Source organism: Balaenoptera borealis (assembly GCF_965194805.1).
Source record: "Balaenoptera borealis genome assembly, chromosome: 6".
NCBI lineage: Eukaryota > Metazoa > Chordata > Mammalia > Artiodactyla > Balaenopteridae > Balaenoptera > Balaenoptera borealis.
In genome coordinates this window covers 22,192,002-22,218,965 of record NC_138863.1, presented here as the reverse complement: position 1 = coordinate 22,218,965, position 26,964 = coordinate 22,192,002, and the positions used below count along the sequence as shown (strand labels likewise).

The following is a 26,964-nucleotide window of genomic DNA, read 5'->3' as shown; positions in this document are numbered from 1 at the left end:
TGATGAAATGAATAAAGGAGAAGGTGACAAAAACAATTCATATGTTTCTGGCTTACACCACTGAAGGCACCTAGAGAAAAAACACTGATGCTGGAAGAGACAGGCCGCCCGGGCTCCTAAACATCCCTACACACTCTTGCAGATGTACCAAGAAGGCAAGGCCCTGGCTGCTTTTTACCCAGGCCATTTCTCAGGGCTGTGTTTGCAGCAAGCCACCGTGAGGGATGCAGTAGCGTCTCCCCAGGGGAAAAAAAGCACGCCTATTTCTGCTTACTATAAAAACAGTCAGTTCCCCAAAGCTCAGAGCTCCTTTCCTGTATCGCAACCCCCTGTACGTGCAGGAAGCCATGATAGGCCCTTTGCCAAGTATCATCAAAGATGCAGCACTGCACTGAGGAATTTCAGGGGCAATGTGATAAAATATTTGCAGATTTTACACGCACATGCTCTTTCACAAAGCAACTTTACCTCCAGTAACCTATCTTACAAAATATACAAAATATTCATACATGTGCCTGCCTGCAAACATAGATGTGTGTTAATTGCAGCCATATTTGTAATAGCCCAAATTAGGAAAAAAGTCAGTGTTCACTCACTGGAAATCAGTTAACTACGGAGCATTTATATTACAAAATCTTATGTAGCCGTGATACATGTCAATTAACATGCAAACATCCCCAAGACACTTTAAGTGTAGCACAACCCTATTTACATTTTAAAAATTCTATTGTGTTTATGTCCAAATATTTTCATGAATTCGTAAAAGAAAGACTAGGAAGGTTAAACAATGAAAACAGTACCTCTGAAAAAGATTTTGTGTTTTTTGGTGGGGGATAAAGGGTGAAGGGGGGACTTTCACACTTTATACACTTTTATATTGCTTAATCAGTTGCTAAGAGAATGTTCTCTTATATTTCTTAGGTAAATTAAACAAATAGAAAATAAAACTTGCATCAAGTTATATACCTAATTGGTGATAGAGCTGGCATTTCATATGAACTGGCAGTTCATATGAACTGAACTCATATGTTTTCACTAAGTAAACATTCAAAAGTTTCACTAAGAGAAATGGAAATAAGAACACAAATAAACAAATGGGACCTAATGAAACTTAAAAGCTTTTGCACAGCAAAGGAAACCATAAACAAGACCAAAAGACAACCCTCAGAATGGGAGAAAATATTTGCAAATGAAGCAACTGCCAAAGGATTAATCTCCAAGATTTACAAGCAGCTCATGCAGCTCAATAACAAAAAAACGAACAACCCAATCCAAAAATGGGCAGAAGACCTAAATAGACATTTCTCCAGAGAAGATATACAGATTGCCAACAGACACATGAAAGAATGCTCAACATCATTAATCATTAGAGAAATGCAAATCAAAACTACAATGAGATATCATCTCACACCGGTCAGAATGGCCATCATCAAAAAATCTAGAAACAATAAATGCTGGAGAGGGTGTGGAGGAAAGGGAACACTCTTGCACTGTTGGTGGGAATGTAAATTGATACAGCCACTATGGAGAACAGTATGGAGTTTCCTTAAAAAACTACAAATAGAACTACCATACGACCCAGCAATCCCACTACTGGGCATATACCCTGAGAAAACCATAGTTCAAAAAGAGTCATGTACCAAAATGTTCATTGCAACTCTATTTACAATAGCCAGGACATGGAAGCAACCTAAATGTCCATCGACAGATGAATGGATAAAGAAGATGTGGCACATATATACAATGGAATATTACTCAGCCATAAAAAGAAATGAAATGGAGGTATTTGTAATGAGGTGGATGGAGTTAGAGTCTGTCATACAGAGTGAAGTAAGTCAGAAAGAGAAAAACAAATACAGTATGCTAACACATATATACGGAATCTAAGGAAAAAAAAAAAAAGAAAAAAAAGGCCATGAAGAACCTAGTGGCAAGACGGGAATAAAGACACAGACCTACTAGAGAATGGACTTGAGGATATGGGGAGGGGGTGGGGTGAGATGTGACAGGGTAAGAGAGTGTCATGGACATATATACACTACCAAATGTAAAATAGCTAGCTAGTGGGAAGCAGCCACATAGCACAGGGAGATCAGCTCGGTGCTTTGTGACCACCTAGAGGGGTGGGATGGAGGGAGATGCAAGAGGGAAGAGATATGGGAACATATTGTATGTGTATAACTGATTCACTTTGTTATAAAGCAGAAGCTAACACAGCATTGTAAGGCAATTATACTTCAATAAAGATGTTTAAAAAAAAAAAAGTTTCACTAAGTACACACTATATGTGATATTGTGATTTACAAGAAATATATATTTGGTCTTTGTCCACTGTCCCAGGCACATAGTTCCTAAAACCCTTGTAGTTTCCTGTATGAACCACAGGGGCATCTTTTGTTATACTTAGTTGTGTTCCCAGTTCCCAAAATAGCTCCAATGAAAAAGGTGAAATGGGTGTCTTTTATTATTCATAACAAGCCCCAGTTTCAACCACACCTGAGTTAATGTTAATGAGGTGACTTTTGGAAAGCCCCTAATGATAGGGGCTTGTTGCCAAGGGAACCAACCCGGATTATAGGGTTAGAACTTGCAGTCCCACGCTCTGACCTCCAGGAAGAGAGGAGGGATTGAGGTTGAGCCAATCACCAATGGCCAATGATTTAATCAATCATACCTATGTAAAGAAGTCTCCATTAAAAAACCCCCAAAACAGGGTTGGAGAGCTTCCAGGTTGATGAACGTGCGAAGCTGCTGGGAGAGCGGCACACCCAGAGGGGGCTTGGAAGCCCCTTGCGCCTTCAACATACCTGGCCCCGTGCATCTCTTCCGCCTGGCTGTTCCTGAGGTATATCCTTTTATAATAAACCAGTGATCTGGTAAGTAAAATGTTTTCCTGAATTCTGTGAGTCACTCTAGCAAATTATTCAAACCTGAGGAGTTGACGGGAGCTTCCAATCTATAGCCAGTTGGTCAGAAGCACAACCTGGACTTGAGATTTGCACCTGGGGGGGGGAGGGGGAGTGGAGGCGGGGGCGGGGGGCGGGGCGGTCTTATGGGACTCTTAACCTGTAAGATCTGACGCTATCTCCAGGTGGACAGTGTCAGAATTGAGTAAACTGTAGGACACCCAGCCGATGTCACAGAATGGCATGATGTGTGGAAAACCCACACATCTGGTGTCATAAGTGAAATGGTACTGTATGTAACACAGTAGTGTGAGTAGAGGAGGCACAAAGGAGAAGTGAGTCTTTCTCTACACACATATAGTATAATCTTTGTATGTACTGTATTTTTTCAGACCTACCGACCTTGCGTGTTAACAGACGCTCCAGAAATAGTGATGAACTGTACAGTTTTCCCTTTCTGATTCTGGCAGTGATCCCTCTTCAGGTTCTCTTGCTTTGTTTTTGCCTTTAAGCCCATTCACTTTTCTTTAAAAAATATTCCCTTAAAATTCTCTTCTCTCGCCCCATACAGGCACGTAAAACCAACCCAGGTCAGCCCAGCACAGAGGTGTGCACATAAATCGTGCTCAGAAAACATTGATGAACTGATGAATAAATTATCTGATATCCTCTCTTAAATCTTGACAGGTATTTATACAAGGGAGGTGAGAATTCAGTTTAAGGGCTAGAAGAAGTCTTGAGGATCACCTGTCCAATTCTCTCATTTTAAATATGAGGCATTAAAGTTAAAAAAGGAGAGGAAGGGAGTCTCCGAACTCCCAATCCAGTGCTCTTCTCTCCACACAAACTGGATTATCAAGAGGCCATTTCAGGTACAAAAAGAACACCAGAAAGGCAGGGAAACTGGAAAAAACTCCATCACCACGACCACCACCACCTGACAGGATTGACAGTGACTAACAAGTAATTTCGTATTGCCTGATACTCATTCTCCAAATTAACACAGACTGAATCTCCTATAACCAACTAGGACAACTGAAATATGTTTTATTTGTCTTATTTTTTTAAAAAGAAGGAAAAAGGACATTATTTGCATCATGTTTTTCTCCTGAGAGGTCACTCCTCATTGAAGCTGAAGAGAACTCTGTATAACAGTTTTCTTACATTATGGAATCAAGAGGAAAATCTTAATGAACCAAGTTCTAACACTAAGTTACTTTAAGAAGAAAACCAACAGCCAGCGGTGCATCTTTCGCCTAAGGACTGGTGACAGCCACTGTGTAGGGAATAAGCGCGTCTGACGTTACTACAGTGTTATATAAAATTGTCAAGTGTGCTCTTCCTACAAAGCTTTCATACTTAAAAGAGACAACATAATTTTAATTTCATTTTTCTTATTGTTTCTGGGAATACATTTCAACATTTCTCATGTCTTAAAATATTAGCAAAAGAAAAGGAAGTTATGAAATATTATTTTTTGAATTCCTTTTAGATATTCTTTATTCACACAGAACACTTTGTTATTTTATCAGTTTAAAATTATTAATACACAAGAAGATTAATAAACTAAAATCTCAGATCTTCTCTAAAATTCAAAATCTCTTTTGCCTATTCTTTCACCTCATGTTTCTTAAGTACAAAAGTCCTATCTTTATAAATAGATCTGCCAAGTAAAAGACAGCACTTTAAACAGACAAGAAAAAAATGAAACAGTGGATTTTGAAAAACAATTAGCATTTATCTCTGTAGAAATTTCAGGGATATGATTCCTGCTAAGCTAAAGAATTCAAACTCCACTCCACTTCAAAGAAGCTATCCCTTCCTCCTGGAAATGGAAAAGGAAAGCACTGCACTGAAAAGTCAGTAAATGATAAACCCAGCTGGAAGGAGGAGTGGGTATCCGAATAAGAGCAGACCCTCTGTCACCCTTTTACATCCGAACTGAACATCACCTGCTCAGAAAAGTGCTGTTAGGACAGGATCTTGGAAATAAAAACAATCAGAATGAGGATCCATTCACACAGACTTTATGTCTAAATTCAACAAGGTCTTTTCTCTGCAGTGACAAGTAGATTTCAAAACCAAGTCCTTTCCGACATAATCTCGAGACTAGAGAAAAGGTCAAAATGAAATGTTATCAGGATTACTTTTTAAGAAAGACTCCGGATTACAAAGACTTAAAGGTTAATCCTCTGGTAGTCTGTAAAAACTCGTACTTGATTTTTTAAAATTTATTATTAAACACAGCTGATGACATTTTCATTTAAAAACAATGTCGAATTCTGAAGTCCTCCACACTTATAAAACTTTCAAAATGCAGAATTAGGCATTTTAAAGGAAAATTAAGGCTTGTAGGTAGTAACAACACACTCAATCAACTAAAAAATCTAAATCTAAAAAGACAACAAAACTTCAAACTCAGGAGCACATATTTCCTAACTTACAAAGGAGTAAATGCAGAGAGCATATATTTATGTAGTTTACATGTACACAATAATCTCACTAATCATCCAGTAATAAATTTACTTAAGAAGATTTTGATTATGCATCTTGTCCTAACTAAGCAAGAACCACTACAGCAAGCATGATTTTAAGTTCTGGATTTTGCACAGTATAGCTAAGTTAAGACTGTAAAAAGCAAAAACACCACCACTGCTGGAACATAAATCATACTACTAACAGCTACAACCGTTTTTACGGGTGAATGCTTCTAAGCATGATAAATTATCATACTCATTTCATGAAGAAAAATATTGGTCCTTCCTCTACATAGTAAATTTCTTAATGATGACATTTTTAAAAGAATTCTACTCTCTGAATTTAAATATTTCTGAGTATACCACAAAATTTCGAGGAACACACACACACATGTTGCTAAGGAGCTGCTTAGCCAAGTGTTTTTCTTAAAATTTAGTAATAAACTATAGAAAAGGGAGGCAATTAGAAAATGTGATTTAGCTATCATTAATCTACATCAAAGGATTATAATGATGTACACTGTGTGCCTTTCAAATTATTCTCTATTATAGGTTTCACAACAGAAGTTGAGAAATCTCTTTGACAAACTAGTCCCTTATTAAAAATCAAAGGAAAGTACTTTGCTACCATCTGTGCAACATTAACGCCTTCACTAAAGAATGATTATTTTGTAAGTTAAGAAGTATTCAGTTCTATTTAAAACAAAACAACAGCCACACAGCTATTCAAATGCTCATCTTCATCTATTATAAAAAAGTCATAGCATATATGAAACACTATGTAATTCGCTACAGAAAGACCAGGATCTCTCCCAAAACCAGAAAACAGAAAGGAAAGTTGGGATCCTATGAAAGCATAATCAAAGCATTTTTTCTAATGTCACCAACACCAACATATGCTTCACAAAACCTAACCAGCACCTGCAAGGTCTGATTTAATATGATAGGGGGCAAGAGAAAATAAAAACTTCTAAATTTAACGCCACTGGTAGAAAGCAGACTACGTTTTAAAGAATAAGGTAAAATTATCCATAAATGGTTGTCAGAAAAATTTATGACAGACAACCTCTTCTCTTTAAAGTACACTGAACCAACAAAAATTTCTTCAAGTATTTAGAAGTTCATTTGAGAAAGTATTACTATAAATCAAGCTTCTTTATCTCCAATATACTATATACTATGCCCACGATTTAACAAGTTCTTCCTAATTACCCATCTTAATTATAGTAATTATATATTTTATAGTAAATGAAAGTAACAAGGTTAATTTGGAAGATGAATTGTGAACTACAGGTTTAAAAAAATAAATACAGAAAATGTGGGAGATGTCCAACCATTCCACTTAATTCATCATCTTCAGCACTTGACTATTTAACAGAACCATATGATTTTGGAGCTAGAACTCAGGAATCACTTAATCTAATACCTTTATTTTATAATGATATCATTTTCCAATTTCCTCATTATAAAGAGGATCAACCGTTATTCGTCCCCAACTATTAGTTCCCTCTACGTATTCACCTAGTTTGCCTTATACTTTAGTTTTAGAAGTACTTGCTAGATAATAAACTAACATAAAGGTATATATACATGAAATATATTGAACAGATAAACTATAAGGAACCAAGGGATATACTGAAAGAAAACACCTCCAATGCCCTTCGAGGCTAAATTTGTTTTGGAGGACCTTAGGAGGAAAAGTTGATAACAATGCAACTTACAATAAGTAGAAAACGCTTTGTACCATGGAAATTACAGATCCAGATAGAAGAGTATATGTTTATACTCTAGACTTATTTCATCTTCTCTAAATGTAGCAAAGGATGATGTCACCATTATAAAATGGATTAGTGAAACCAAAACCTAAGAGTTTGTTTTAAAATTGTTTTAATTAAGTCTAGTCTCTAGGATATGAATTAGTCTTAACACTGCCAATTTTTCTCCAACACAATTCAACAAATAAAACAAATGCCCACACTTCTAACAAAAGCACCGTGTTAAATGATAAAACAATAAGCAAGAAACTGACAGCATGACCACCCTGCTTAACCTAGGCCCTCAATTTCCTCACCTACAGAATAAAGATCCTAAAATTCTGATTATAGGTTAGGCAATCAGTGAAATTTCAATTCATCTTAAAATAAGTAAAATATTAAAGCCAGCACAGCTAAAGTCTGGTAATGACTAATGTAATTATTATTCATTATAATAAGGAAAATGAACACAAAATGGCCTTTGGAAAGTGAATCACCATAATTCTCTCCCCAAACTCCACCTCTCCTCTGAGATGAGAAAGACAGCATTTCAGAAGGCCTCAGGTCCCACACAAAAACTTGTTCTCAACTCGGCAATTTTCCTAAATATCTTTTTTAATGATGAAATATTAAGGCATTTCATATTCCATGGTCCACAAAATATGAAAACCATACTGATAATTCAAACATCACTAACTACAGCAAAATTTCTTGAGGAGTCATCTAATTCTTTGCACCACATGGTATGCAGTACCCCGGCATGCGATAACTGACTACAATCAACCCACTGAAGGTTATTCTGCTCCCCTATTATCACCATTAAAAATGTCAAAAAAAAAAAAAAAAATGTCACATTACTTGTTTATGGGTTAAACTGTGTCCCTCCCAAAATTCATATAATGAAGTCCTAATCCCATTACCTCAGAACATGACCTTATTTGGAAACAGGGTCATTGCAGATATAATTGGTAAAGATGAGGAAAGTGGGGCTCTATGCAGTATGAATGGTGTTCCTACAAAAAAGGGAAATTTGACACAAACACGCATACATGGAGAACGCCATGTGAACATGAAGACCGCCTTCTACAAGTCAAGGAGAGGTCTGGAACACACGCCTCCCTCACAGACCTCAAAGTAACCAAACTCACCTAGCCCTTGATTTAGAACTTCTCGCCTTCAGAACTGCGAGACAATAAATTTCTGTTGATAAGCTACCCAGTCTGTGGTACTTTCTTACAGCAGCCCTAGCAAGCTAATGTATTACTCTACAGCAACTGAAGAAGAATCAAACATCATGACAGCCACAGAAAAAATATAGATAACACCCAAATGTCAATGCATGGCCAACATTCCTAACAGACCACACATCTTTAAGAATCTGAGGAAAGCCACTTTCACATAGACATGAACATTTTTCATATTGTACACTTAACTCAAGAGACTCACTAACTCCCCCCGACTTTAGCTAGTTCACTGCTAAAGATGCATGGACTCTTAATTAAGAACTCCTGTTTTAATCGATGGTAAGGGGGTGCGGGGAGGGGGAACGGATCATACACTAATCTGTTTTAAACAGAAAATAAAACACTATCAGCACTGTCTTTGATAAAGAAGGAAAACAATACAGAGGAACTAATAAAACTTTTCCTCACTGTGCTGTTAAAGAGGTTTACTACATATCATTTTTTTAAAATACTTTTTAAAACATGTGCATATATAATTACATCTGAAAATCAGTAAAACTTTATCACCATAGCACATTTTGTCATGGAAGAATGGAGTCTAATACAATAATCAGAAAACGAGACGAAGAAAACATTTCTTAGGTAAACTGCAATTTAAATTCTTCTCAGAAATATGGACCTTGTCAATAAGACTCAAAGTAGTTGCCTTATTTCTTTATTTTGCCCAATCAACTTCACCTTTAGTAGCTGACAATAACACATCATGTTGGAAAGCTAAGATCAAAAGTTTTCAAAACAGAAATTCAACCATTTTATATGAGCTTTATCAATCATTCATGGCATCCTGCCAGTCAAGAAAAGGTTCTCCCATAAACACAAGCTAAAATGACGTTATCTGGTCAACAAAAAGACAATTTCAATATCTGATTATGAAGATTCAAAACACTTTACTTGCTTTCCACAGCTAATTAGTTCTCAGCGGAAAGCACAATGGGAAAATATATAGTTAATACACAGAGTGTAAGAACAATTTGAAAAACATTAACCTCCATTTAAATAGAAAAGAAAATGAATATTAGATTTTTGCTCTTCCAAAAATGTGCAAAATTAATCTAACTAATTTGTAGAAAAGTGATACCCAAAAGGTTGTATTCTATCTTGTGCAATAATAGTTAACTGAGTTTAAGGACAAAATCACTATTCCATATATATTATACAGAAATTATTATAACTGTAAAAAGCAGGTAGTATAGGTGGTGAAAAAGTCTCTGGACTGACAATCAGAAGAAACGGGCTCTATTTCTCCTGCTCCTGGTACTAACTGCATGTGTGACTTCAGGCAAGATCATTTAACCTCTCTGGACCCTGGTTTCTCATCTATAAAATAAGGGAGTCAGACCTAATTACCTCTAAGGTATCTGTCACCTCTCAAAATGATTCCTAACACTATAAATCTTAACATCTGAAATATGTCATTCATATTTTACATACTTTATGAAATCAATATGAATTTATCAGTTATTTAACTAAGAGAGATAGTGGAATTTCTCACCTGAAAAATCAGTGCCATGTAGCAAATTTCGAAGCTTACTGCAAAGCTGGATCATGCTGTCCAATTGTCTATTTATCTTCACATCTTGTATCCAGGCTGGGGTGTAACACACTGGACATGCGGTTCCAATGCAGTCACTTACACAATTACTTAAAAAGGATCAAAAAATATATAGAGATCAATACATTCAGCAGGATCTGAATTGAAAAAAATAAACAGTTTGAACTGAAGTAAATGAAGCAGAGGCTGTTCTAATAAACAATGGTCAATTATAAAATATTAGTTAAAAGTGTTTTTGAAAGAGTATGACACTGACACACAAACACACACACACCCTATCTAAATCTAAAGTTGCTTATGTAATTTGCTATGTAGAGACTACACTTGGCCAGACAATAGTCTGCATAATTTTTCCCTGCAAATAAATCTATAGTTTCTAAAGAGTGAGAGTACAGAGGGAGATATAAAAAAAATATTTAGTACCTAATGCATGTAAGCCATGCATCTCAACCTTTCCTACTCTAAACCTAACACTGTGCTTCATGGAGATACCTAAAATTACTGCAAAGAAATGGGGAAAGGTGTTTTTTCTTTTATTTTTGTACAAGTGTCTAAAGGCTTTAGTTTTTGAGAAAGGATGTTTGGTTCCTTCAGGTACTTTTATAACCTGTAGACTCAATTAAATTACCTTGGGTTATATGTCCAAGAGTTACAGTCTCATAGTTAGAAAGGTTTCTCCTAACTTTGGGGGTTACAAACCCTTTGTGACTCTGATGAAGATGTGCACAAGCGTTTGTTCACAATCCCCCCTGAAGCCTATCTGTGAATCCTGAAATAAGAAAGCTCTAAATCCACACCTCCCTTAGCTTCACCAGATGGGCTCTAGCAGGACTGGGTAATATAATAGTCATAAAAGCCACATCTACTCCAAACACTACATCCCTTTTCATGTGACCCTCCCGTTTGTAGGGCCAGAGGATTCTTACAATGGAGCGCCCTTCCAAATATGTAACGTGTCTTCTACTCAGCAAAATAAAGAAATCTGCAAAAATGTAAAAACAGTGCCACTCTTCTATTTTTTTTTAGTTTGCAAAATAGTTATTCCTCTTTAAAAAGTGTTATTTATGTTATTATGTAATGGGTTTTTTACTGTTATTTTTAAATGAATTAGTATTTTTTAAATGTCTCCGTTTTATATGGGAAATACACACACAAGTAAACAAAATCTCTTTGGGGTCATCAATTTTCAAGAGTGTAAAGTGGTCTGAGACCAAAAAGTTTGGGTCCCCCTGTCACATGACTTAAAGACTTTCTTTTTTTAAACTTACGTCTTAAAGAGAGTTCATGGACTACTTTTATTAGGGATTGGCATGAAAGTATTCTGAAGCTAGCAGAACATGTCAATAAGATAAAAAACTGTGTTCCCTCCAACCTCCCCTTGACTCCAATGCTTCAGTTGCACTGTGACATATCAAAACCATCTTTTAAAACTGCATGGCAGGAGTTCCCTGGTGGCCTAGTAGTTAGGATTCTGGGCTTTCACTGCCATGGCCCGGGTTCAATCCCTGGTTGGGGAACTGAGATCCCGCAAGCCGCACAGCGTGGCGCCCCCCCCCCCAAAAAAAGAATAAAAACAAAACTTCATGGCATTTATAGCACTGCTCAGCAGCTTTACGTATCTCCAAATCTGCAAAGAATACAAACAGCTACCCTAATTCTTGGCATCATATAATGAAAATGAACCAAAACTACACTGAATCAATTCTTTCCTCTGTTCATATACAGATGACCATTTTCTCTTTTAAGATGTTCTCATGCCTCTCTTAATCTTTCATTGGCCACTTTAAGTCACAGACCCCTTTAGAATCCAATTAAATGTATGAAACACACACACATACACAAGCTTTACATACAATTTCATTACATACAATTTCAAGTTTGTTATGTTCCAGATTTGTCACTAATCTGTCATATACAGTGAGTACAACCCCTGAAACAAATCTGCTTGCTCCAGAGTGAAGACAGGGAGTGGCCAAAATTTTATACAGGAATAATGGGAGGCCTCTTGGAGGAGGTAATATTTGAGCTGAAATGGAACTGATGAAAAGCTAGCCTCCCAAAAATCTGGCAGAAGTACATTCTAGATGGAAGGAATAGTAAGTGCAAAAGTCCTGGGGCAGGAGTGAGTTTGATGTGTTAATGCACTAAAAGGAGAAGGCGGCTGAACAGTGTGAGCCAGAGGGACGTGCGGTCCGAGAGGCAGGCAAGGACTGGGCCCTGCGCAGGGTCTCGTGGGCCTCAGTGCAGAGTTTGGATTTCACTCTGATTGTAATAGGAAGTCACTGAAGGACTTTAAGAGCCGTAATGATAGGAATGTGATTTACATTTCCAAAAGATCTCTTGTGAGATCACTCACAAGAACGTAGAAAATGGGGAAGCGAACCAGCTATGAACTTTTGACAATAGTCTGAGGAGAGATAATTTGATGGTGGCTTGGACCAAAGTATAAACAGTAGTAAATATAGAGAAAAGTGGGAAAATTCAAGATTTAGGGCACATTTTGAGGTGAAACTGACAGAACTTAATGACGTGGGATAAGGAAGAAAAATAGCAACCAGGTATGACTACTGGTTTTTGCTTTGAGCAACTTTGATACCATTTATTCCAGTGGCACCAGTTACTGCTATGAAGATTACCGAGGCAGGAACAGGGTAAAGGGGAGGATGATCAACAGATCTGCTCTGAACATATCAAGTCTGAAATCCATTTCGTCATCCAGATGGAGACATCAGGTAGGCAATAGATACTATTTCCTACCCCATCCTCCTGCTGGATATGCCCTATGTAACAGACCTATGTTTCTAGAAACAAAATTGGGACCCCAAGCATAGCTGCCCTCCACACATCCCCAGCCCACTGAAGTCATACAGTAAATTACTTCCACATGTGCTTAAACTTCATATCGCAGTCTGTGCATGCCAGATAATCACAGTCATAACTTGAAATAATTAAAAGTTTCAAAGGAGGATATATTAACCCTGTCTCAGACAATTAAACTATGACATTCACTCCTTTAATTGATTCCTCCTGAATAAGAAATAAGATGAGACGAAAACCTAATATTCTAACCTCTCAGCCAGGGCTTTAATGGATATAATTTTATAATAACTGTTATGGCTTAAATTGTGTCCCACCAAAAGATGCTGAAGTCTTAAACCCTAGGACCTGTGAATGTGACCTTATTTGGAAATAGGGTCTTTGTAAATGATCAAGTTAAGATGAGATCATCAGGGTGAGTACCCTAATCCAATATAATTGGTATTTTATAAAAAGAGGAAATTTGGACACAAAGACAAACACGCATACAAGGGAGACTGCCATGTGAACACGAAGGCTAAGATCAGAGTGATGTATCTATATAAGCCAAGGAAAGAATGCCAGAATCCAAAGATTCTCCACCAGAAGGTAGGAGAGAGGCATGGCACAGATTTTCCCTCATCGCCCTCAGAAGAAACCAACCTACCTGACACCTCGCTGTCACACTTCTAGCCTCCAGAACTGTGAGACAATAATTTCTGTTGCTCTAAGCCACCCAGTTTTTGGTACTTTGTTATGGCAGCCCTAGGAAACTAATCCAGTAACGATAAGAACTAAAGTTTCACAATTTGCGAAGTCTGGATTCAAAACTAACTGGAAAAATAAGAGACATATTTGAATTATACAACAGATATTAATTTTTCCCCAAAACTTAGCAAAGCCACTTACTAAGCTTTGTAACTGTCAACAAGTCACCCTCTTTGAGCTTTTAGTTTCTGATTTGTAAATTAAGACAGTTGAAAGGACCAAAATGAGATAATGTACAGTAAGTCACTTTGCAATCTATGAGAGTTACACAACTCTCATAGGTAATACTAGTATCAACATGATTACATGACTATTACCTAGTAAAAAACATAGTTACACTAAATTTGTGTGTATGTGTGTGTATCTATCATAAACCATAATTACTTACCTACAGAAGATGTGCTCACACCCTCCTAAACACACAGGCTCCCTCAGAATATTAGTGCTGTTTGAAGAAAGAAAAATAATCAAGACTTAGGTCGTTGTTAGATAAACATTTTTTACTCAACATTTCACAAGTCCAAGGCCTAACACTACCATATTTCTTTCTCAAAACAGAAGACATTAAGGATGTATTCATTTGAAAGGTTGTTACTCCCTGATTAAATATTGTATCATCACACACCTGCTGAATTCAAATAGCAACTACCAAACTCAGTTCAAATTGTAACACTTTTTATAATGCATATACTGTGAAATCATAGAAAGAAGCAACATTGTTCAATATCTCTGAACCTCTTACAGGCAAAACCAACCACTGGCTGCTTCTTTCAACTAATGATTCAAAGTGTAGACCATAAATCTCAAAATGAGACCCACAAGTAGAATGACTATGTAGTGTATTGTCCAAATGAGAACACTTCTGAGAGTGAAGGGGAATGATAACTAGATAGAACAGCAGGGCTGCCACAGAAAAATAGGACATCTGGTCACTTTGACCATAAGAATTTTAAAAATTTGGTTTCCGGTTGTTGCCAAGTACCCACCAATTTTTTTACAGATGTCTTATCAAAAATGCAGCCATTCTTTCATTTTATAGGAAGTTGTTTGTTTTCTTTAAAGCAACTGCAAATGGGAATGAATCATCACGTTGGCTGTCTGCAGACAATTAAGTATTCCCAACGTTTCCATCAAAAAACACCTGCCAAGTTTGATAATCCTAAGAAGGTAATGCTACTTAACTAATAAACACATATCAAGTCATTATATTCAGAGGGCGTAATGAGGCACGAGCAAACAGGAGAAGTAAAGCTTTTAAAGAACGAACATTTTTTGTGCTTGGTTTATTATACTAACCCTAGGACCTGTAGGTATTTACACCAGTATTATCCAATTACCTCTGTACACATACCATATATCAATAAAAACAGTTTTCCACACTTCTTGAAAGATCAAAAGTATCACACTGCACATTTTAATAGATATGAACATTAAAGTGAAATTGAGCTTTCAGAAAGAGTGCTAAAAACAGAGCACACCCACAATGTTATACTCAAGATATCGAAAATGGGGCTCACTGACATTATAAAACCCATCACTTTTTAAAAACTCAGAATATCTGATTTTTCTATCACACTACATAGAACATGGTGATAAAATTATGACTTGCGACGTGCCAGCCACTTCTGTGACTCTGGCAGTTCAGAGGATCCTTACTACAATGCTCATGCTGGTCCTGTAATTTTTGTTCATTACTTGACCTATCAAACCTAACCTCTGATCTCGAATCAAGTGTGCTGAATTCTACTTCATTACGAGCTCTGCCCCTAAGATCCCAAAAGTGGTGTGATCTTGCTTCCTCCTATCATAACATCCCCCCCCTTCTCTTTTATCCCATCACCCTGACCAAACCTCCGTATTCAGTTTGCTTTCCACATGGAAAGACTTCCATTCAGTATTAGCTCCTTGGATTCCCTACCAGCCCAGGCCACAGAGCTAACTTGGTCTGGGCCATCTTCACCACCACCCTAATTCTACTAACCTCTTAGACACTCAAGGATGCCAATCTATTGATACGATGCTAGACAGGCTCACCAGTCCGCTCCCGTGCCTGCTCTCAGGCTCTGAATAACCATTACAAAAAGACAGGAAGATACACAAACTTGTCTCTACAAACTCATCTGGTAGTTTCCTCACCTCTGTATCTCTACCAAAGTGATGTAGTAGATGTTCTGTGGGTAAACAAATGAATAGACGGCTATACAAAACAATCCCCAGGCCCTAAATCCCATTAACTGAAGCCAAGCAGTGTGAGCTTTTCACCACCAGACTCATTCCTACCTCTCCACCCATAATCTTACCCCTCCCTCCAGGCTCAGAGGAAAAGAACTCCTTCAGTCATTCTTCCTTCATAAAATGTGCTGCTCTATTGTCCTTAGACCCCTTACCTTCTCTGCTTTCTAAGAGTCTATTCTCATAATTACAGTCACCTTTCATCTTCCATCTGTATCTAAACATGCAAAGGTAATCTCTCCTGCAAACTAAAACACACAAAAAGCCCTTTAGACCAGCAGTCCCCAACCTTTTTGGCACCAGGGACTGGTTTCATGGAACACAATTTTTCCATGGACGGGGGGCGGGGTGGGCACGGCAGGACAGAATCAGGCAGTAAGGCCAGTGATGGGGGCGATGGTACAGGTGGTAATGCAGGCGACGGGGAGCGAGGCAGATGAACATTTGCTCCTGCTGTGCGGCCTGGTTCCTAACAGGCCGCGGACCGGGGCTTGGGGACCCCTGCTTTATACCCTGCCCCCCCACTCTACCGTCTGCCCCAGCTCCTCCCTTTCTTGCGGATGTAAGTTCTTGTAAGTTCTCTGTAGGTGCTCTGTACCAGCTAACTCCATCTCCTTTCCTTCCTAGCTTTAATTCCCACCACTCTGCTCAAACTGCTCACCAAAGCATCTTGTGGTCCTCTTTCTCCCTGACCCTCTGTGAAATAACATCGACCTCACCTTCTTTCCTGAAACCTTCCCTTCCACTGAGTTTTAATTTCCTTATAGCACATTTATGTGCTGATTTCAGCTCGTCCTTAGCTGCTTCTTTTCCCATCTCTCCATGTAGGTTTACCCCCAGGATGCAGTCCACAGCCTTCTGGCTTTCTCTGCCAATACCTGACTCAGTGCCTTGATTCTATTTCTAAACTTAAATTTCCATCCTAAGATGACTCTGTACCCCTTGATCTATAGTTCTTACCCTTCACCCTAGCAACAAGATGCTACAGTGCAAGTAGCAATGAATCTAGTACTACAAATAATTGATCAACTGTACTAATTATTCTAATTAGTGACCAAGAAAATACTTTTTATTGCTGTTAATAGATGAGAAAAGACACTGGGAGAGGGAATGAAAAGTATGTGCACGCATGTGTTGGGGGAAGGAGCAGAGAGAGGAGTGTTATAGCCAAAGGTGGGAGACGGTAGTGCCAAGTTCAAAAGAATTTTAATGGAAGAGCTCAAAGAATAGATACACTGCACAGAGGGTGGCACGGATCTTTGTCAAAGCGAGACTTTCTGAAAATGTCTAGAGCTTAGCTGAGAAGACACTCTGGAATAAAAGAATTATTACAACCAGACAGTATCTATCAAAATTTTAAATGTACCAAACTTTAACTCAACTATCCTACTGCAAGGAATTTATTCTTCAGATAATCTCAGATGCTTGAAAAATTGAAATTTCAGAACACTAAAGATATCTATCGAAACAAAATACCAAAAGCTTCCAGGAACTAAGAAATAATAAAATGTCAGATACATATATGTGTGTGTGTATATAAATATATATATATATATAAATATATATATATATTTTAAAGGATTCAGAATAGCATAAAACATCTCACGGGTGACAAGGAACAAACATTTGGCCTTCACAGTAATGACTGAAAATTATTTTGTACTTTGAATTCTATATCCAGTCATCTTCCATAGTAGAAAGTTGATCATTGGTAATTAAAAAAAACTCATCTCTCAGAGTAGGAAGTTAGGAAGTTAACAAAAAATGTCTAAAATGGAAAAAAAAAATCTAGAACTAGCAATAGAAACACATTTGGTAATGTGGAAATTAAAGAATTAAAAGAGATGAAAGAGGTTGTATCTGGAGTATAGAACTCAAGGGTGATAAGGGATGAGGCAAAAGAATGTTTTCATTATAATCTCTGTCCTACTGACTTTGTCAACTGTGTTCACGTATAATTCTAATAAAAAATTTTTAATGTAAAGGCACATGGACAAGGATATTCACTCCAGCATAAGTCTTGTGTTTATTACAGTACAAGACTGGAAACAATCTAAATTTCTACCAAGGAAATGGTTAAATAAATCATGATACATCTACCTGATGACTGGTACCCTCTCATCTGAGGTACAAACATAGAGAATCTCTTAAAGGATACACAAGAAACTGATCAGAGTGGGTTCTTGAAGAAGATTCAGACTTACTTGTCATTCATTTAACAAATATTTAATAACCATATACCATGTTATTTTAATTATTTGGCATATAGATGTATTACTTTCAATTTTTAAAAACTTAATATTAAAAAGTTTTTCACAGTCTGGTTACTCCAAAGCCAGGCAACCTTTGTTCTCACTGCTCCTCAACAAAAACTGCTCTTATCAGGCCAGTCAGTGTCTGTAACATTTGTCAAACACCTTATGACCAATTCCAAGCCTAGTACTGCTCAGACTGTCCCCAGCCTAGAATATACTTCCTCCTCCCACAAAACTATTCAAGCTGAACACATTTTCCAAATACCATCCAGGATGATACAATAAAAATGACACTAAACAAAGAAGCACAGAATGTCTTGGAATTTAGTTTCCATGCCATCACTTGTGCAGAATCTGTACCCTGCAGCAGACACATACAAAGGACACAAAGTTGACTGCATTACACTCTTTCCTAAGGGGCTTATAATCTAGCTGGGTAGTTTTATAAGCCAAGTTAACATATGACTTAAGTACAAAATGCTCTAAAGTTCCAGAGATGGCATCAAGCTGGGGCTCTGGAAATCAATGTTGAAAACTAAGTATTTTGTATTTTATCTGCCTGATTCTTTCTTTTCTTTTTTTTTTTTTTTAAGTCTCCAAATAGATTGTAGTCCTACAGACAAGAGATCTTGACTTTCAATTCTTCTGAGCTCCCCAGCACACCATTACCTACCTAGCATGGTGCTATGCGAACAGCAGGATTTCAATAAATCCTTAGTGAACGAACTAAGTGGAAGACTACATACAAAATGCATTTATATTAACAATTCTATTTTATCCTTACCCTATTTTTTGTTTGATATACATATATATTAGAAGGAAAAAGAATCCAGAAGAATAACAAAAGACATTTGCATGGTAACAGGACTTCTGTACCTTGAAAATTCAGCTGCTTTATTTTTTTCCATCTGCAGTCATACGTCTGCTACTTTATATGTAGTTGATTTGGAAAGACCGGTACAGTCAGAGGATTATAACTTAGGGAAGAACTAAGTAGGGAAAACAAACTTTTTTTTTTTTTTTCTTTTTAAAGGTCCTATTGAGAGAAAATTTTCTGTGCAAAGAAGAAAAGGAAAGTAAATTCAGTTGAGATTACAATACAGAGGCAGACCTATTTCTTAACTGAATGACTCCCTAAGCTTCCATGAGATAGCAACTGCTATTTAATATTAGGCAAGATAGCTACTACAGTGCTCTTGCGTTTTAGAAAATTCCCATGCTATTTTTAGGTGTGGACCAACACATTTAACACCAAAATGCAGAGGATCCCCAAGCCAATTAAACAATTGGCTTTATTTTTCTTGAGGAGAATAAATAAACTTGTTAACAAGTAAGGGATATGGATAATGACATGAAAGTATCTTATTTTGTATAGTTATTTTGTATGCCATATTAAAGTAAATCACATGGGAAAAAGAGTAACTCATGTCTAATTGTTCAGTGTCAATAAATACTGAATAAATCAATGAGTCAAATATCCCCAAAATCAAAGGGGTAATAGAATTCTATCTATTAATGACTATTTATAATAGAATCTACTATTAGGAGACAGATAAGCCACAGACAATATCATGTATACCCAGCTCAAACAGTTTTGGTTATTTTGTCTTCTACATTCCCTTTCCTCCAAAGCAAAACAGTATCTAAGTAACTGCTGATATTCCTGTCCTTAAAGCATCACTTCCTCCACCCGATGTTCAAATATTGAGTTTCCAGGCTCAGACACAGGCACTCACCTTTATACCCTCTTCCCAGCTCACTTCCAGAAGTATGCCTTCAATTGCCACATATATGCAGATAACTTTCAAATTTGTACTCTCGGCCTGAAAACTGTCCTCTGGGCCCCAGACCTGCATAACAGTAACTTCACTTGTAATTCCATCTCCTCTGCTATGGAGAACAGTACTAAAGGGTGCTCAATGTGTCTGGTAAGTCTCCCTGGCAGTCACAAGCCCTATATAACACCAGGCATGTGTAGCCTGTAACAGGACTGTGCATGTCGTGGTTCTAGCTCTAAATCGCAGGGGGAAAGACCTACACCTTCTACATCTCCCCTGAAACTTTAGTCACTGTTTACTACCAGGAACCTATGGAGGATTCTTGGCAATTCAAATGAATTAACCAGGTCCTCTGGTATTTCCACCTGCAACGTGATCCTAACTTAACCTAATTTTTCATGTCTTAATCTAACAAACACTAAGAAACTATGTGTCCAGCACTGTGACTGCAAATGTGAGCCTGTCTTTATGAAATGTACAGTATAACTGAAGGAGACAGGTGTCAAAGAATCAAAATACCACAAAAGTAAATAAATCCCATAATTTGGAGGGCATATGATACGTGAACACCAATGATTTGTGCCCTTTTCTATGTGTATGTCAAACTTCACTAAAAAGTTTTAAACAATATTTTGCATCCAAAAGACACTAATAATTCCAGAACCTGTGAATTGGAGACAGCCTGAAAAATCAATTCATCCATTTTCCTCATTTTACATATGAGGACACCGGAGTCCTGGGAAAGTTACACAAATTGCTCTCCTCAGGGAGTAACTATGTGAAACAATGTTAAACTTCTAATCCCTAGGATCTGACCTTGTCTTTAACACTGCCCACCTGACTCACTCCCCCTGTATTCTACATACTTTTTAGCATATTTTCATTTGCTATAACCCTCTACCCCTCTAACCCTATAAAAATCTCTCCAAGCCCCAATTCAAAAGTCCAGGAATCTTTCCTCCACTGGTCATCCTGATTTACCCTGAACTGTGTGTACACTTCATCCCTTATAACTAAGGATCGCTCCTTCAGGGTGGAAAGCCTCTCTGCATCACCACTTCCACCACTTACAGTGCCTCAGGGATTGTTTGCCATCCTAACAATGAAGGGAGCAATCATCCCATCAAAGGATGAATGGCCTATAAGAATGCCTCTCAACATTCCAAACTAATGAAGAAAGACAAAGGCTAATGCTGGAGTCAGGAAATCTACCCTTTATTTTACAAGCATTCATATAGCACTTAGAACATAGCACACACTGCTCTGAGTACCTTACAAATTAACTCTTTTAATTCCCCTAACAAACTTATAAAGTAGAAACTACTACTAACTGGTAGTAAACTACTACTAACTCATCGGCAGGTCAAGAAAAGGAAGCATACAAAGATGAAATAATTTGCCCAAAATCACTGAGCCAGGATTTGAAGCCAGGGTCCAAAATCCATTCTCTTAACCACTAAACTATGCAGCCTCAAAATATAAGAGAAAACAATCTCAATCACCTTTACTAAAACGACAAGAGATAATTTAGAAAAATAAAATCACCTATCTTAAAAATCACAAGACTGCTTTTTGACTTTTTACTAAAAGTTGATTAAAAAATAACAAGGTCCTACAGTATAACACAGAGAATATTCAATATCCTGTAATAAACCATAATGGAAAACAATATAAAAAAATGTACATATATGTATAACTGAATCACTTTGCTGTACACCGGAAGCTAACACAACATTGTAAATCAACTACAATTTTAAAAGTCACTAGAGGACTTCCCTGGTGGTGCAGTGGTTAAGAATACGCCTGCCAGGGGCTTCCCTGGTGGCACAATGGTTGAGAATCTGCCTGCTAATGCAGGGGGACACGGGTTCGAGCCCTGGTCTGGGAGGATCCCACATGCCGCGGAGAAACTAGGCCCGTGAACCACAATTGCTGAGCCTGCGCGTCTGGAGCCTGTGCTCCGCAACAAGAGAGGCCGCGATAGTGAGAGGCCCGCGCACCGCGATGAAGAGTGACCCCCGCTTGCCGCCAACTATAGAAAGCCCTCGCACAGAAACGAAGACCCAATATAGCAATCAATCAATCAATCAATAAATAAATAAATCTTTAAAAAAAAAAAAGAATCCGCCTGCCAATGCAGGGGACACGGGTTTGATCCCTGGTCCGGGGAGATTCCACATGCCGCGGAGCAACTAAGCCCGTGCGCCACACAGGGCTGAGCCTGCGTGCTAGAGTCCATGCTCTGCAACAAGAGAAGCCACCGTAATGAGAAGCCTGTGCACCACAACGAAGAGTAGCCCCCGCTCGCGGCAACTAGAGAAAGCCCACGCGCAGCAACGAGGACCCAGTGCAGCCAAAAATAAATAAATAAATAAAAATTTTTTAAAATAATAATAATAAATAAATAAAAGTCACCAGAACTCCGAATTAAAATTGTGGTAGATGCTAAACCCCAGCACCCACCAAAAAACAGATCAAGAGGTATCTAATTATTTAAATTCCCAAAACAGTGTCATGCGACACCTGGGCTTTTTCACTACAGCTCCCATTTCCTGCTTCCTTTAGGAACCCATTATTCTCATGCTTCCTGTCTCATTTTCCCAAATCTTTAAATAGCTTCTATCTGGTTGTGAGGCTTGGACCTGACACATATGTCACATCTGGCCTCTTGAACAATTTCATCAGCTTCACCTTGGAGTCATACTTATGTTAAAGGTCAAGAAAAGATGCCCTGGAATGGAGCCAATCCGCCCTCACTCACAAGTAACGCTTGCTGCAAAACAGATCCGATGTGCTACACAGGACAGCTGACAGCTGGGAGCGCGAGATGGGTGACAGCTGCAAGCTGAATGTGAGGGTAATTGGGGTAGTCACTAGCCCACTGGGGAAAACTTGGAAGCTCTGTAAAAAGGACAGACACACTGACACACAATTTCAAATAATATGACACTGTGTTGAACGACGGGTAGCAAAAGCAAGAAGCAGGCCATCCTGAGTTGCTCCTTTGGAGTAATCATGTCAGGCAGCTACTAGGCAAAGCACAGGAGGGAAGAATGGGTTGGTTTTTTCCTATGCTTTACTCACTACAGACAATGCCAAACGTGCAGTGACAGGCAGAGGAACACTAATCACTTCTAAACACTAAACCCCATGGGACATTAAATTTTACACCAAAAAGGATTTTTAACCTTAAGATGTTTTACCTGTTAAAACAGTTTTGCAAACTACTGCCTATGCACCAAATCAAGCCAGTAGCCTGTTTTTGTACAGCCCTTGAGTTAAGAATTTTTTTTTTATGTTTTTAAGGGTTGTAAAAAAAAACAAGAACAGACACTGTTTGTGACAGCAAAGCCTAAAATATATACCATATGACCCTTAACAGAGAAAGTTTGCAGAGCCCTATGTTAAAATACGCACTAAAAGAAACAGCTGAGATTTAGTTAACCCATCAGTGGTTCGTATATTAATTTTTTTTTTTTTTAATCACTGGAGGGAATTCCCTGGCAGGCCAGTGGTTAGGACTCCTCGCATTCACTGCCAAGGGCCCGGATTCAATCCCTGGTTGGGGAACTAAGATCCCACAAGCCGCATGGCGAGCTGCGGACCAAAAAAAAAAAATGTTTTTTCATAAATAAACAAATCACTGGAGTTCAGTATCATTAACCATCCAAAACGGGTTGTATTAAAAGTCTGGACCTAGTTACTGATGTCTACTTTCAGTCTTTTGGCTCTTACTGTCTGCTCACTTCAGTTAGAAACTGGAAAAATACTGGTAGGGGATAAAAGTGAAACTGGCTTTATTAGATTTCAGGACGAGCCATAAATTATTCCTCTTTTGTCTCCCCCAAACCATTCAGCAAGCAGACTGTATTTCTGTATTTTCATAAAACACCTGCTGCTAATCACTTATTCTATAACAATCACCACATTCACCACTTTACGTGTATAATTTCATTTAGTTTCTTCCCTCCCATAGAACGTTAGCTTCATAAGGGTTGGGGTTTCTGTCTGCTTTGCTTACTAATGAATCTCCAATGCCTAGAGTAGTCTGGCACTTGGTAGGTGTTCAATAATATATTTTTTTTATTATTAATGAATCCTCACAGGAGGATGAGCTGAGCACTATCGTCACTCAGATAAGGAAACTGAGGCACAGAGATGTTGGATGACTAGGGCCATTCAGCAGTAGCAAAGCTGGAACCTGACCCCAGCAGTCTGACGCTACGGTCTACGTGAGGCATGCCGCTGCCGCCCTAGTGCCTTCCATACAGAAATGTGCCATCTGAACGTCTAACTTTCGTTGACCTATGAAGGTGTGACTACAATTGCTTCTATTATAGCAACCAGCAGAGCCAGTTTTAAATTTCTTAGTCTCTGATGGATGACCCTTGTGCTATGGGAAAACACACACAACATCAGAATGTCTTCATGTACAAAAGTGCCACTTTTCTAAGGAGGGTAATGATGTCATTTTGTCACAAGGTTTACAGTTTTCGTAAAACAAAATATAAGTGCGAAACTCTGACAGTTACATCCTTTCCATTTTTAAAGAAAGAGTTGCTATGTTACTTACGCTTTACCTACAACAAAGTTCTGCAAGTTGGACATCAGAGGGGGGAAAAAGAAATCAAAACAAAGTCCAAAAAACAAATAGGGTAGAACGGCTACGAGCAGAGAGAAAACCTGCCAGAGTTGATACTGATGCAGAAATACTGAGCTGTGCACACAGCAGGCGCTCAATAAACGCTTTTGGAAGAAATGAAAAGTGAGATAAGCCCTTCCTGGGTTTTATAAATCTTCTTTATTTCTATACTAGGAGGAGCTACAGGAAAAGAAGAAGCAAGGAGGACCAGTCAAGAAAGTGATGTCTTCAGATGGAAGGAAAACCTTGAACTTAAAGGATTCCCATGGTGTAACAGCATGAAGAAAATAAGAAGCAAAAAGTAATAATAAACAGCATCTCTTAAGAGCTGGAACCCCAAGCCATACAGTCTTTGATCAAACCAAGGAAATGTGATATTGAATGAGAAATTGGCGGTGTCCATCACACCTCCATCTTCAATCTACCCCCCAAAAAAGTCCCCCAAACTCTCCTCCCTCCCCAAATAAGGCTGCGACGGAGAAAAGGTCAAAGGGGCCAGCTCAGCAAACAGTGACAGCTGCTTCAAATTTAGTGGGCCTCTTCAAACTTAACAGTCCTCGGCCTAAGGTTCTGGAATTACCCTGGTCACAAGAATCACGGGTCCGGTGAACAGTGCAGATGCCCCAGAGCTACAGATTCAAACTCTGGAGGCGGGAACAGGGATCCGCATCTTCAGCCACGCCTCTAGACTCTTAGGCCCGCTAAAGTTCGAAAACTACCATCTTAGTTGGGTTTGGTGCAAGAAAGGCTAGAAAGCCGCCCAGAAAGGGTTGAATGGGGGCCCGGAGTGGGGATAAATAACACCAGATCCCTGGTCAGGTACTAACTCTGCTCGGCGGCCCAACTGCTGGGGGAGGTGGGGAGACGGGAATGAACGGAGGAAACCGGAGGTTTGAAAAGACGCCTGCCCCCGCCGAGGCCCTCCCGGCAGCCCCCTCGAGGGTCGGTCTTTACCAACGCGAGCAGCGCAGCAGCTTCTCCAACCGGTAGAGCGCGGCGCGGCTGTGGGCCCAGGCCCCGCGACCTGCCGGCTCCATGGCGGGCGCGGGATGAGGCTCGTTCCCGGAGCGGATCCTCGGCTGCCGGTTCCCCCGCATCGCCCCGCCCTCGCGGAGAAGGCTCCTGGGAGAGCGGGAGGCAGGGCGAACTCGGGCAACCACCCAGACAGCGCAGGCCTGCGACCTGATCCCCGGGCCCCCCGCCCCAGCTGTTCCCGCTTTTGTGCCGGCGGGACGCCTAAGGGGACGAGGCGCGCGGGGTGGGCGGGGCACGGCCAAAACGCGCCAAAAGTCCCGGCGCGCGGGCCGGGGGGCGGGGCCTCGGCGCGGGGCGGGGCCTCGGCGCCGGGCGCGGCTGCGGTAGGACCCCCGCTGTCGGCGGGAAAGGGGGTGGGGCCACAGGCTGCCCTGAGGCGTAAAAGTAAGAATATGAGCAAGTCCTTGCTTTCCCAGAGCGCGGATTCTAGGGACCCTTGGCTGAATTTAATCAATGGAAAGTCACAAACCGAGAAACTTTTTAGTTGAGCATGGTCTATAAGGAGTGCTGTTTCGACTACTGCTGAGCTTGGAAACGCTTTGCTTGTAACATTGACACTCTTAATTCCTAAGAAAGTAACTTTCTTTTCTCTCCCCACGCCACCCCCGGCTTTTCATTGATGGCCATATATACAGATACACCTACTACGCACCCCTTCACCCTCCCCATTCAGTCCGCTGCCAAACCCTTGCATTTTTTCCCCCCTTACTCTCAAATCTTTCCACTTCTCTCTGTCTTCACAACAGGCCCAGTTGTATCATTTTCACCTGGAGTGTTCCCATAGCCTTCTAGCTGATAACCCGGTGTCCACCCAAGTCCCGCTCAGTCTTTAAGCTACACGGCAGCCATCTAAAACATTTCCAAATAAACACGTGGTTAGTAGACGCAGAACGAGTAAAACTAAATAAGATCTTACAGGGTGTTTTACCTGACCTATGATAGCACATGAAATTAACCAAATATATATAAATATATATATTTAACCTCACAGGTAGCCAAGAAGTTAATCCTTGATTTTTTTAAGCCATTGCTTACCCTTTGCAGAGAAATCAAACTCTAGAGAACTTAAAATGTTAAATGAACTTGGAGAGATGCTATGGTGTATAATGCAGTTAGCTGGAGACTTCAGGAGCCAGAAGTCCTACTTCTAATCCCACTTCCTCCACTGAATAATTGTGTGATTTAAGTCAAGCCTTAAGTTCTCCGAGCATTTGTTTCCTTATCTGCAAAACCGGGATAATAGTATTTATCCTGTAGATTTGTGGGATTACAGTAAATGTAAAAGCACCTACATAATAAGTACTCAAAACTAATGTGAAGATGATCAGTACTGTGAATGCTTTACTTACCACAGAGAATGACATTGAATATTTTTATCAGATGCTTTTTTTTATTAGGGCGTAATTTAACTGTGATCAGAGTAAATGAAAATTTCACATTTTGGTCAAATGCTTTGAGGACCAAACAATTGTTACTGGCCTGTTCGTACAGGGCTATTAAATGAATTATGATGCAGGTGCAATGA

General features: G+C 39.1%; 1 protein-coding gene across 1 annotated transcript in view; it reads right to left on the bottom strand.

The window, feature by feature from the left end:
• The window catches only part of BARD1 (BRCA1 associated RING domain 1), an 81,594-nt gene extending 55,930 nt beyond the window's left edge, over positions 1 to 25,664 (bottom strand). Inside the window, exons 1-3 of the mRNA XM_082395856.1 lie at positions 25,359 to 25,664; positions 13,886 to 13,942; positions 9,874 to 10,022 (exon numbers count right to left, since the gene is read on the bottom strand). Of these exons, the coding sequence (XP_082251982.1) occupies positions 9,874 to 10,022; positions 13,886 to 13,942; positions 25,359 to 25,501 (349 nt within the window). The 5' untranslated portion in view covers positions 25,502 to 25,664. The remainder of the gene's footprint in view (positions 1 to 9,873; positions 10,023 to 13,885; positions 13,943 to 25,358) is intronic.
• Positions 25,665 to 26,964: the final 1,300 nt, after the last annotated feature.